Source organism: Chelonoidis abingdonii, chromosome 3 (assembly GCF_003597395.2).
Source record: "Chelonoidis abingdonii isolate Lonesome George chromosome 3, CheloAbing_2.0, whole genome shotgun sequence".
NCBI lineage: Eukaryota > Metazoa > Chordata > Testudines > Testudinidae > Chelonoidis > Chelonoidis abingdonii.
The window spans coordinates 136,155,295-136,167,407 of NC_133771.1; the positions used below are offsets into that span (position 1 = coordinate 136,155,295).

At 40.4% G+C, this 12,113-nt stretch overlaps 1 protein-coding gene and 1 long non-coding RNA gene across 3 annotated transcripts in view; both read left to right on the forward strand.

The window, feature by feature from the left end:
* Positions 1–8,239, forward strand: part of LOC142046593 (uncharacterized) — a 782,351-nt gene extending 774,112 nt beyond the window's left edge. Inside the window, exon 2 of the long non-coding RNA XR_012655583.1 lies at positions 4,688–8,239. This is a non-coding gene — a long non-coding RNA (uncharacterized LOC142046593). The remainder of the gene's footprint in view (positions 1–4,687) is intronic.
* The window catches only part of ABCB10 (ATP binding cassette subfamily B member 10), a 53,385-nt gene extending 45,146 nt beyond the window's left edge, over positions 1–8,239 (forward strand). For both annotated transcript variants that reach the window (XM_032783845.2, XM_032783844.2), the window contains exons 12-14: positions 90–133; positions 2,107–2,141; positions 2,979–8,239. In XM_032783845.2, coding sequence (XP_032639736.2) covers positions 90–133; positions 2,107–2,141; positions 2,979–3,234 — 335 coding nt within the window. In that variant the 3' untranslated portion in view covers positions 3,235–8,239. The remainder of the gene's footprint in view (positions 1–89; positions 134–2,106; positions 2,142–2,978) is intronic.
* Positions 8,240–12,113: the final 3,874 nt, after the last annotated feature.

Below are 12,113 nucleotides of genomic sequence, written 5' to 3' on the forward strand. Positions count from 1 at the left end.
TCTAGTTACAGTCAGTTTAGATCTTTAGTTACAATCAGAACCTCTTCTGTTTTACCTTTCAGTTTAATCTAATAAAACTTTTTTCTTAGGTGGGCAGAAACAACGAATTGCAATTGCTCGAGCGCTGCTCAAGGTAAGTTTAAAAAACAGCTATTCTTTATTTAATTATTTCAAGAAGGAAAAGGAGGGGATGAGTGTCTTTCATTGGGGGGAGTGAATATCATTTGAAATATCCAAAGTTCTGTATATCGATGAGGGAGTTGGAATAGGAAGAGAGAGATGGTTAAGGCAATATTTTTATTTCAAGTTTTACCGCCCTTTAATTTCTATTATGCCTGATGCATTCTTTTTCCTGTGGTTAGGCTCTGACTAGAGCCACTCTGTAAGGAAGACTGTAGGCCAAGATAGGATGGTTCACTTAATAAGCCTTGCTCAAGACCAAGGATGATTTCCACTTTGAATATGGTGTCAATGTCCTTGCACTACTTGGTTTCCAGCCAGATTCATGGGGTTGCTAATTATAGCTTCCAGGGCACTTTGGATAAAAACCTTGGTTTGTTGAAGTTTCTGTAGAATACAAACCAATGGCTCTCCCATGTCTTTTGGGGGAACTCCTTGATGTCATTAAGAATAGAAACTCCATGCCTTTTATGAAGGAGAGTGAGGTTTGGGGTGAGTTGACTGTCTTCTGAAGATAATCTTTTTTCAGCCTGTAAGTTCTAGTGATTGTTGACCAGAGGAAGGGGGCCTTTATTTTAATGTCTAGAATCTATAAATTACTTCTCATAGATTTCCACACCAGTGGACCCTCATCACCCCTAGTAATGCACACTAATAGATTCCGTCTTAACATAGTCTGTTTGGTGTTCGCTTTATTTTTAGCATTTTAGATGATTGCAAATTGTGTTTCTTAGGATATGTCTGCACTGCAATTAGACATCTGTGGCTGGACCAGGGCTGGACAGCAGTCTAGTTGTGATGTAGATGTTCCTATTTGGGATGAAGCCTGAATTCTGGGATCCTTGCAAGGTTCTAGAGCCAGGGCTCCAGCCCAAGCCAGAACATCTACACTGCAATTACACAGTCCCGCAGATTGAGCGCTGCAGATAGGCACGGGCCAGCCATGGGTTTTTAATTGCAGCATAGACCTACTCTTAAAGACTTGTGTTGATTTAGGAAGTTGAGCTGCATCCAACCCTCTCTGAGAGAGATGAAGGAAGAATGTGGTGTTAAAATGCAAATTGTATTGTTCCTTCTGTGTTTAACTAAATCTCTTCTGCTTGTTCAGTCTGGTTTTCAAATAGTTTTTTGGAAATACATGCTGTGGGCAATTGCATCGTACCCTATGGTTCTTTACATTTCCAGTGTGTGTTCTTGGCCTCTAGTGGTATGTCTACGCAGCAAAAAAAAAAAAAACATCTGGCTCAGGTTGTGGAAATGTTTCATTGCTGTGTAGACTTCAGGCCTCAGGCTGGAGCCTGGGCTCTAGGACCCTGTGAGGTGGCAGAGTACCAGAGCTCTGGCTCCAGCCCAAGCCTGGTAGCTTATGCAGCAGTGAAACAGCCCTGCAACCGAATTGGGCCGGCCACTTTTTTTTTTTTTTTTCCTGTGTAGACATATCCTCAGTGGCCTGGTGCATTCCAGCCATGCAGAAAGTTGCTGTCTCTCAGGTACAAGATAAATGTTTTGTGTTCGTGTAACAGGAGGGAGACTGCTTATAAACAAACAGTAGGTGAACCTGCATGAAATCAGACTCTAAAATCAGAGGAAACAGTGAAATCGACCCTTAAGTGCTGCCACATGCACAAAGTGAACAAACTGAAAAGATGAGATTTATAATCTTTGTAATATTGATCTTAGGTGTTAAAGTAACAGTAGTAGGTGAAAAAAATAAGATAGATGTGATATTTTTATTTATATTCTATCCTTTTACTGTCTAGACTTATTACCTACTGAGTCTCACGTTGTATTCAAGTCTTCTGATGAAGCAAATAATCTTGCTTGTAGTTTTAGTCCTGTTTGTGAATTTTTTATAATAAATAGAATTTGTATCCTTCAGGTCTTGTATAACTTTGATTTTAATTATAATTTTATTTTGTTCTTCAGAATCCTAAAATTCTTCTTCTAGATGAAGCAACAAGGTAAGGAATAAAATAAAGTAAAGCTAGCAAATGTCCTGTAATTAGAGCAGGAGACCTGGAGTCAGGAAATCTACATTCTGTTCCTGTCTGTGTGTGGCCTTGGGCAAGTCGTTTAACTTTTTTTTCCTTATCAGTTGAATGGAACAATACTTAAAGATGCTCTGATGAAAGCCACTAGATTAAGTGCAACAGACAGTACCTTATTACTTATTAAATAAAATGTAACTCCTATGAAATATTTGTGATTTATATGAATACTGAAGCATTATACAATCTCAAAGGTTTTTGTATCTCTACTTCATGAAAATATTAACGTTTGTAAATCCTGAGTGGATAGGTATAAGTACACCACATCCACTGTAAGTTATTCATTGTTAAATTTCAGGGGTGTACGTGTGTGTGATCTGCATACTCAGGATGGAGTGTCTACACTAGACTTTTTCACTAAAAATTTCTCACCATTGCTACCACTGACTCAGCTTCATTAATGGTAGCAGATGTAGGAGCTCTAGTGTGAAATCCTTGCCCCACCGAAGTCAGTGGGAGCTTTACTGACTTTGATGGAGTCAGGATTTCACCCCTAGTGTAGAGAGCTCTCCAGGCAGCTGCCAGTATTGTAAGCACCAAGTCAACTAATTCTGCTCACAATGAGTCTACATGACTCAGTGCTTAAAATGCTGGCAGCTGCCAACACTTTGTCTTCACAAGCAACTCCACCATTATTACCCTGTTGGAAAGGCAGTGATGGGAGAGCTTAGAGAAAGAAGCCTAATGTAGACCAGGCTATATTGATTTTAGAGAATAGTGACACTTATTTTTTTTTTTCTTCCGAATTAGTGCTTTGGATGCTGAAAATGAGTATCTAGTGCAAGAAGCTCTAGATCGGCTTATGGAAGGGAGGACAGTCCTAATTATTGCTCATCGTCTGTCTACCATTCAAAATGCTGATTCTGTTGCAGTTCTTGATCAAGGCAGAATTACTGAATGTGGAAAACATGAGGAACTTCTTGCAAATCCAAATGGACTTTTCAGGAAACTAATGAAGAAACAAGCTTTCCTTCAGAATAGTAAAACTTTTGCATTAAATGTGTAAAATCCAGAGAAAACGAATTTTTAAAAGAAAATATGTGAAAGGAAGTATAAGGAATAGAAATTTACAAACTACAAAGAATATAACTTGTTTCTAGTTATGTAAAATAAATGTTATATTTTTTCCAAAGTGTACAAAATATCATTTTGAAACGTAGATGTGTTTAAACTTTTTATTCAGAGATTTTTTTACTAATTATTGTAACTTTTTAAATATCTACAGCACTGAAATTGGTTTCAAAAGTGTATAGATTCTTCTGCTTTGTGGTAACTTAATTGATTCAGTAAGGCATTTGCTCTATTTTAACTCACAGTATAGCAATGAACTCTATTCTCAAGCAAGTTCCTAATTTTAGGGAAATTAGAAATCCAGAACCTGATAATTTCACCGCCACTGTCTCTTGCATACTAGGGACTTTTTGGGGGGGGGGGGGCTTGTCACTGTACTTTGGCTTTAAAAGACTGAAGTTCAGAATTGTGTGACAGTAGTGGCATGAGAGAAACTCTTCAGTCTCCTTTTTCACATGCTGCTTTTTTCTCTTCCCTTTCAAAATAAAACTGGAAGTTGAGGGGTGTAATCACCATCTGCAGTAACTGTAGATAATTATTTATAAACAGAAGTTATTTTAAATTATTTGGAAGCTTGGATAGGGAGTAGTACTCTTGAGAGCTTCAGGTTTTACAGCTAGGGCAAAGGGAGCAGAATTGCTGCTAAACATTAGTTTGTAGTAGAAAATTCTAAAATTTGCATGCGTCTCCTCATTTCTGTATTCTTCTGGTCTTTACTTTCATTACACTCTAAAAGTGACCTTTAAAGGAACAAACAGTGGGCTTGTGCCCTTTTTTTGCCTCCTTGTAAAGGGTATATAAATCATGCTCAAAGCTTTATTTACAACTTTTTCTATTCTCTGTTAGAAGTTCAAGTCTTGTTTAGCTATGAAGACTCTGTGGCAACCAGAAAATTAGTGAAATTACAATATCACAATAAAAGACTGAAAGTTGAGCAACTGAGATGGGAGGGAATATTTAATCAGTGTTTAATACTTCCCTAACTCCCATGACTACCTGAATACTTGGGTGAAAAGATGCCTTGTTAAATATGCAAAGCCCTTGTCCCTTCAACTGAGAAGTACACAGAAGTGTGAGAGCACCAGCAAAACCGAGCAGGACCAAATTTGATGTTCCTGATACTTAAGTTTAAAAAAAAAACAAAAAAACCCCACCCTTCTAATACAGACCTTTCTTATTCATTTTGAAGAAATAAACAAAAATCCAAAGCCAATTTAAAAAAAAAATCTTTTACAACTCACCTTAAGAACAGTAAAAAGAACAGGAGTACTTGTGGCACCTTAGAGACGAACAAATTTATTTCAGCATGAGCTTTCGTGAGCTACAGCTCACTTCGGATGCATAGTCTATGCTGGTGTAAGCCTATGCATTGTTAAAACTATTGTAAGCAGCAGGTGAATTTCCTAGTACAGGGTAAGGCCTTAGTAAAATGTATGCTTGAGAATGGTGTACTGCAGCTGCTTGCAGTTATACATTTCAGGAACAGCTTGAGGTAAATAAGAGAGAGAGCAGGCAGCGGGAGGAGGAGGGGAATGTACCAGACAATGAACTTTTCAGCATGAATATTAAACGTCCCTGTTGTAGGAGGAAAAGCTCTAAGTATTTTACTTTCTACCTTAGTTATGCTAATAATTAGGGTTGCCAGGCATCCAGTTTTTGACCGGAATGCCCAGTCCAAAAGGTATCCTGGTGGCTCCGGTCAGCACTGCTGACCAGGCCTTTAAAAGTCCGGTTGGCGGTTCTGCAGGGCTAAGGCTGGCTAGTCCCTACCTGTCCTGGCACCACACTGCGCCCCTGAAGTGGCTAGCAGGTCTGGCTCCTAAGTGAGGGGACATGGGGCTCTGTGCATTGCCCCCACCCCAAGCACTGGCTCTGCACTCCCATTGGCCAGGAACTGCGGACAGTGGGAGCTGGGGGAGGATGATGCCTGCAGGCAACAGCAGCGTGTGGAGCCTCCTGGTCCCCCTGCTTAGGAGCACGGTGCCAGGACAGACAGGGAGCCTGCCTTAGCCCCGCTGCACCCCTGACTGGGAGCCGCCTGAGGTAAGCCCCTGCCCCAAGCCCCAGCCTTGAGCCCCCCCCCACCAAGCCCGGAGCCCCCCTTCACTCCAAATCCCTCATCCTCGGCCCCATTCCAGAGCCTGCACTCCCTAACTGGAGCCCTCACCTCCCCCTGCCCAGCCCAGAGCCCCCTCCCACACCCTGAACTCCTCATCCCAGAGCCCATACTCCATCCTGCACCCCATCCCCCTTCTGCATTCTGAATCCCTCGGCCCCACCCCCCAGCCTGGAGCCCCCTCTTGCAGCCCAAACCCCTCATCCCCAGTCCCACCTTAGAGCCCGCACCCCCAGCCAAAGCCCTCATTCCCTCCCACACCCCTGCCCCAGCCCAGAGCCCCCTTCCGAGCCCCTCATTTTTGGCCCCATCATGGAGCCCAAAACCCCAGTTAGAGCTCTCACCCCCTCCCACATCCCAATCCCCTGCCGCAGCCCACTGAAAGTGAGTGAGGGTGAGGGAAAGCGAGCCACCAAGGGAGGGGGAATGTAGAAAGCAGGGGGTGGGGCCTCGGGGAAGGGGTGGGCTTAGGTTGTTTAGTTTTGTGCAGTTAGAAAGTTGGCAACCCTATATGCCACTGTGTGAAACATTAAAAACAATTCTAAAAACCACCACAGGCTAAAAATGCTGACAGAACATGCTTTAACTTCAATACTTCCTATCCATTAGCTCTCTATGTACCCTTTCAAATGATGGGCTTGTTCCTAAAAACCATTACTCATGTGAATAATCATTCCTCAGGTAAGGTGCAGAATGAGCTCATAAACTGTGCACTAGGTGTCTGGACCCTGTTGCCACACTGTAAAAGTTCCATAGCGTGCTTTAATCGATTCCCATTTCAAAACAGCCTAGATTAAAGCACACCGTGAAACTCTTACCACCTACACTGTTTTGAAATGGGAGTAGATTTAAGTGCACTGCAGAACTTTTAGTGTGTGGTGGCAAGGTCCAGAGGGACACCTAGTACGTGGCAGGCTAACATGGGTAGATTTACACCCCAGTTTGCCACGAATTAAGTGTTCCTATAAATAAGTCCTAAGTGTCCTTGGGATTTGGGCTGCTAAGTCACTTAAGCCTTTTTGAAAAATTTAGCCAGTTTCAAAAGAGAAGGTATATACCATAACCACCATGCACCTGCTGCAGGGAGCTGTCATTTTCATTGTGGGTAGGCGCCCAATCCACAGATCCTGCAGCGTATGCTGGGAGTACTATATGTGGATGTGGCACACTGTATGTGGCCAGTACAGCATAGCTAGCGACGTTCTGCACAAGTTTTGTTTTATATCACTGCAATCCTACTAGTTCAAGCTTCAACAATACAATTCTTCAGCTTGGAGGCTTTGTAGGGAGATATAATCTTTCTGCTAAGAAAACCAGAGTGTTTTTAAAAACTCTTACAGTATTGCATTCTGGTTCATTAAGGGAACCTTCAGTGGTTGCCGATATAGGCTAAACCCAGCAAACTGTTAGTGTGCATCTGAGACACTATCGACAGACTTGCTTTGCCAAGGACAATTTTATTTCATCCCGTCTGCTAATTCAATGTGGTCTTATGAAGGAAAACGGGCCACGCTTAGTTGGAGTATCCGAATAGTGCAGTATAGCACCCTATATAAAATGAACTTGTTTGTTATACTCACTGATCACATTTTCCAGCATTGCCCTCTTCAGTTGTTTTTAGTAATTTTTTTGTATCCTGAATTAAAATTTATAAATAAAAATTTGATTGTATCTGTCATCTCATGGTAAGACATACAGCTTCATAATGATGTAACAAGAACTTAAATCATTTCAAAGAATGATTAAACAGTTGTCCTTCCAAAGACTTGAAATTTAGAACATTAGTGGTGATGTATTCAATGAGTGTACATAGAACTTCCATATAATTTAATGGAAGTCTTGTTCAAAACTCTGAAAGTGGAATATGGCTCTGTTTCCTGTGGTATCACACTTATAACTAAATGGGGATTTTTTTTGCCTTCAATTTAATTATTCCATAATTGGCACATTTCTTAGATTGTTGTACACATTAAATAAGATGACCAACCTGTCCACTTCAAAAGCCAAATTCTCAGAGAGAATGAGTAACTACTTTCTTCATTTGAAGCTGTAGGCACTCAACAGCTGTTCAACATCTCTCAGGATTTGACCCAAAGAAAATAATAAAATTTTCTGTAATGTATAATATAATTGTATTTAGTGTTGAGTGCTTGCTGCCCCAGTGACAGGCTAGCATTGACTGCTCTGTTCACTGTGTTTCTAATTTTGGATAGTATGAATGCTTTCCTGAGGGAGCTAAGACACTGAAAATAAAATCACTGTCTTGCAAGAATTATTTTGATTAGTTACATTTAAATGTTGAATAAAGTATTATCACTGTTAATTATTGGCATATGTTTGAAATAGAGAAGGTTCTTTAATTCAAGTAGCTGACTGCTGCTGTCAAACTATATTTTTATCATCTGATACATAGAACCTCCCTCATTCTCTTCATGCAGTCTACTTCTTGTGCAATACAAAAGATTATCATTCCTGACAGAGTGCTTAAACAATACTGCCTTCACACCACTTCCACACTGCTGGGGTTAGGGTAACAGTTATTCAACTGTCTTGCAAAAGTTTTGTGGCTGTGTTAAACCAGTCAACAAAAAGTTGTTGGCACCTTAAAATGGAGGTTACAAATTGTTGGAGAAAGGAGCCAGGTCAACAGTTGATTTACTCTCCAATGAAGGATAGTCTTTTGTATTTTGTGTGATGCAAGAAGCTGCATTTCTTATTTTTTGAAGAAAAACATGACTGTTCTGTCAGTTAGGCACATTAGTTTGAGCCTCTGTATTGTCCCCCCAAGATACCTTTGTATTCAAATAAATTAGGTTTATATTAACCAGCTGTCATATCAGTTCTTGCAGTTGTATACTAACTCTGCAGATCACAAGTCTGCCTGCTTGTATCTCCTAAAACAAACTGTCTTCTCAGACAGGCAGGCAAGTCCCTAATTTTCTGCTGTAGCCTTTAAACAAAAATCTATTTTGTGCCTATTACTTTTCCAGAATTTCAAGACAAGCTTGATCTTTTTGAAGAGGTGTACCTGAACATTAACATCTCTGCACATTTCAAATACTGGGTGAGGGCAGTTCTGGGGCAAGTGCACCTAGCACAATAGGGTTCTGGTTCATGACAGACTCCTAGGGGCTATCATAATACAAATAATAAAGAATAATTTAATTTCCAAGTTGTTAGTTCAAATCCAGATCAGGTCAGCATAGTCTTTTATTCAATGCCATATGTGAAATGAGATGATTGTCTAAGTTCATTTCCTAGGTGAAAATGGCTAATAGGTACAATTAGCACTAGTTGGCCTTATTTCTCCTGTGCCAAAGTTTGAATTACTGTACCTCCTCTCCCCCGGAGGCAGTGCACAAGAACAGTTAAGATGGGTTGACAAGGCAGTGAGGGGAAGCTTCATTGCTACAGTAGCTGCTTTGTTAATTAATAAACGCATTTTAATTAGGCAAACTTGTTGTACTATATTCTTTTAAAGTGTGACATAAGTTATGTGACAGGGAACTAAATAACATTATAAAGTGTTTGTAAATCTGTTTTGATGGGTGTTGGAAGGAGTGGATTGCACTCCAGTTCCTTTTTTGGTTCCCCAGCCCTCGCTCCTTGTATTGTTTGCATCCATTTTTGTGGTTGTTTTGTCTTTATGAAACCACCATAACATGCAAGTTCCATACCATTACATAGGGGTGAACTATCATAACAAGGAAGGACTGCAGGATAATAATTAGTATAGAATGGTACAGTGAAGTCCTATTGGACATTTCTGATTTATCCCCTTCTGTAAAGCAAGAACCAGAGGACACCAACTGAAATGAAAAGGCAACACCTTTAAAACATCTGGAAGGAATTTTATGCAGCAATTATAACTAACAAATCTAATACTGCAGGTATGATTGAGGCTAATAGCTTAGTAATATTTTTTAAATGGATATATGAATAGTAACTGTTTCTCTAAGTAGGAAAAGTAAAGGGTTGGATCCTCAACTGATATAAATCAGCAGAGCTCTATTGGCTTCAAATTATGCAAAGGAGGATTTGTCTGTCTTGAAGCAAGAGTAAACCTATAAATAGCCTGTGGGCCACATCCACAACTGGTGTAAATTGACATAGGTCCCTAACTGGGGATCTGGCTCAAGAACTGTTAAACTTATCTCTTAAAACACGAAACTAATCCCCATGTGAGGGTCAGGAAGAAATTCCTTATACCCTGTATTTTTATACTGTACAATTGGCCAGGTGCCATACCTCTCAATATACCAAGGCCCAAATATGAGATGCAATGTGTGACCCACCCAAAGCAAGGGGCATAAGAATTATTCATGCAATTTGGTTTTGGAAGCTTAATGATGTAGGAGTCATTACTGTAATTCAGGGAGTGTATGAAGGTTTTGGAAGAACATGGAATGGGGTGAGAGGGATGGGGATGCTCCCTAACTTCCCTTGTGGCGTGTGAAGTATGAAGAAGTGCTTATGTTTGCAATGAGAGGGGTGCTACTTGTGCCTGGGTTGTGGGGTTAGCGGAGTCCATCTCTACCCTCCCTACTTCAGCATAATGATGTGTGTGTGTTCCTGATGCTAGGGAGCCTGTCAACTACATCTCCTAAAACCTAGGGGCCCCTTCATGCTGCTCCCTGGTGGCTGCTCACCCGCATTGCCCAAGCAATATAATTCCAAGTTTGTGGCCATGGTTGGCAGGGGAGACTGCTTTGACTATCTCCATGTGGTTCTTCCCAGCTGCTTGAGGTCTGCTGTTACAAGTATCTAACCATGAAGATGCAGCCTGAAGTCTCTCCTGCTCTCCACATCCGTTTCAGTCCCATTGGGTAGCTTCAATCCTATTAGAAATTAAAAAAAAAAATTATAAAACCAGCCATTTCTTATATGGGAAAATTCTGAATATAATGGAGAAGATAGGAAAAAACAGTAATAGCTTTGCTGATTTACAACCTAATTTCTTTGAAGGTATATTTGAAAAATGCTAGCAATGATTTTGTGAAAAGTGTGACTGACGCAAACCGGCTGTTAGCAAAAAGTAAAGAAAAATGTCTTTAAAATTCTGTTTAATTAATTTTCTCTCATAAACTGAGTAACAGATTTAGTTAAAAATCCCCAGACAATGAAATTTCAATCTCCCTAGAATAGATTCTGTAAGTGTGCTTTCCCCAAATGTGTATTCTTCATACAAAGCAGTGCAGCTAAAGGTCTGCTTTGAATGGAAAAATTGAATCTTTACCTAATATAGAGATACTACTGCACAACTATAATGTTTTTTCTATAACTTCACTTTCATAATTCCTTATTTCTAATGTCATCTTCAACATTATGGGTGAGTAACAACAAATCTGTGTAGAACATAGTTAACTTGGACAAAAATAAGTTACATTGCTCACAAGAAAGGGAATTTTAGAGATATGGCACATGCATCACTGGGTTGAGTATTAGTTTGCCTTCCTCTGAACCAATGGTTTCTAACTTCAAAAGCTTTCCTAGCAAGTTGTCTTGGGTGCCTAATTTTCATTACAAAGAGTTTTAGTTACTTGCAACCTGTTATCTACTGCTGCTATGTATGCCCCATAAGCCATTGCACTGATTTCCAAAGCAACTATTTTGAAGTACCCTGGGACTTACCCAAAGGACTTAGGTGTATCTGAGGAGGATTAGTTTGGGAAAAATCACACATGGAGCCTAGGTAAGAAAAAGGTGGATAATTCCTGTGGCAGATCTGATAAAGGCCTCTGTTGGAGATGCAATACTAGACTAGATGAGGGACTATTTATGACATTGTTACCTCATTTGTCTAATCACTCAGGTCAAATTTGGGGTGTTGCAGGTTGCCCCAGCAAAGTGAGATGGAGGGGTAGGTACTTTTTTATTTATCCCTCCCCCCCTTGTTTATTTACAAGGAACATACAAAGACCTATTTTCCCAAGGAAGAAATAAAACACAGGAGCAAGTTTCTTTGCTTACAGCCCCAAGCCTCTTTAGCCAGCCTCCTCCCTAGGATTTTCTCAGTCACAGGTGGGCTAGGCTATCTCCTACTTTTCTCTTGAACACCTACTACCTCAGTCATAGGATACTCAGTGATACTTCAGTCTTGCTTCTTCCAGTTGCTGGCAGCCTTGGTTGCATTCGTCTATGTGTTGGGTAGAGCCATGTGCTTGTGCTTTGGGTTTGGACATTCATGTCTGTCCCTTTCAATGTTTTCCCCAGGAGTTGAAATTAGGCGAGGTATTCAAATTAACAGGGGAATGAGAGGTGAGGCCGTGAGGGTGAAGGTGGGCTGCATGGCACCACAGTAAAAACTGAAAAATGTTTCACGATCATTTTATTAGATTTAACTCCTGTTTTAAAATCATCACACAAAGCTGGCTACTCAAGCCTACTCTGAAGCACTACAGCTACATCCTTCTTGGTTTCTTACTGAAATTTTGCACAACTCCATTAATGAACTTCTCGAATGCAGTGCATTCATTTTTGGTAGTTTCTTGTGTGTCCGGTCTTTCCAGTCCTTCATGATATGTTCATGATCAGGCAGAAGGCAACTTCTTTCAGAACACAAAATTCTATTCAGTGAGGAAAAAGAACGCTCATCTTAAAATGTAGCTGTTGTGACTGAGAGGAGCAAGAAATGAATTCCTACTTCTTTCACCCCAGGAAACCTAGCATAAAGATTGGGTCGAACCACCAGTGATGAT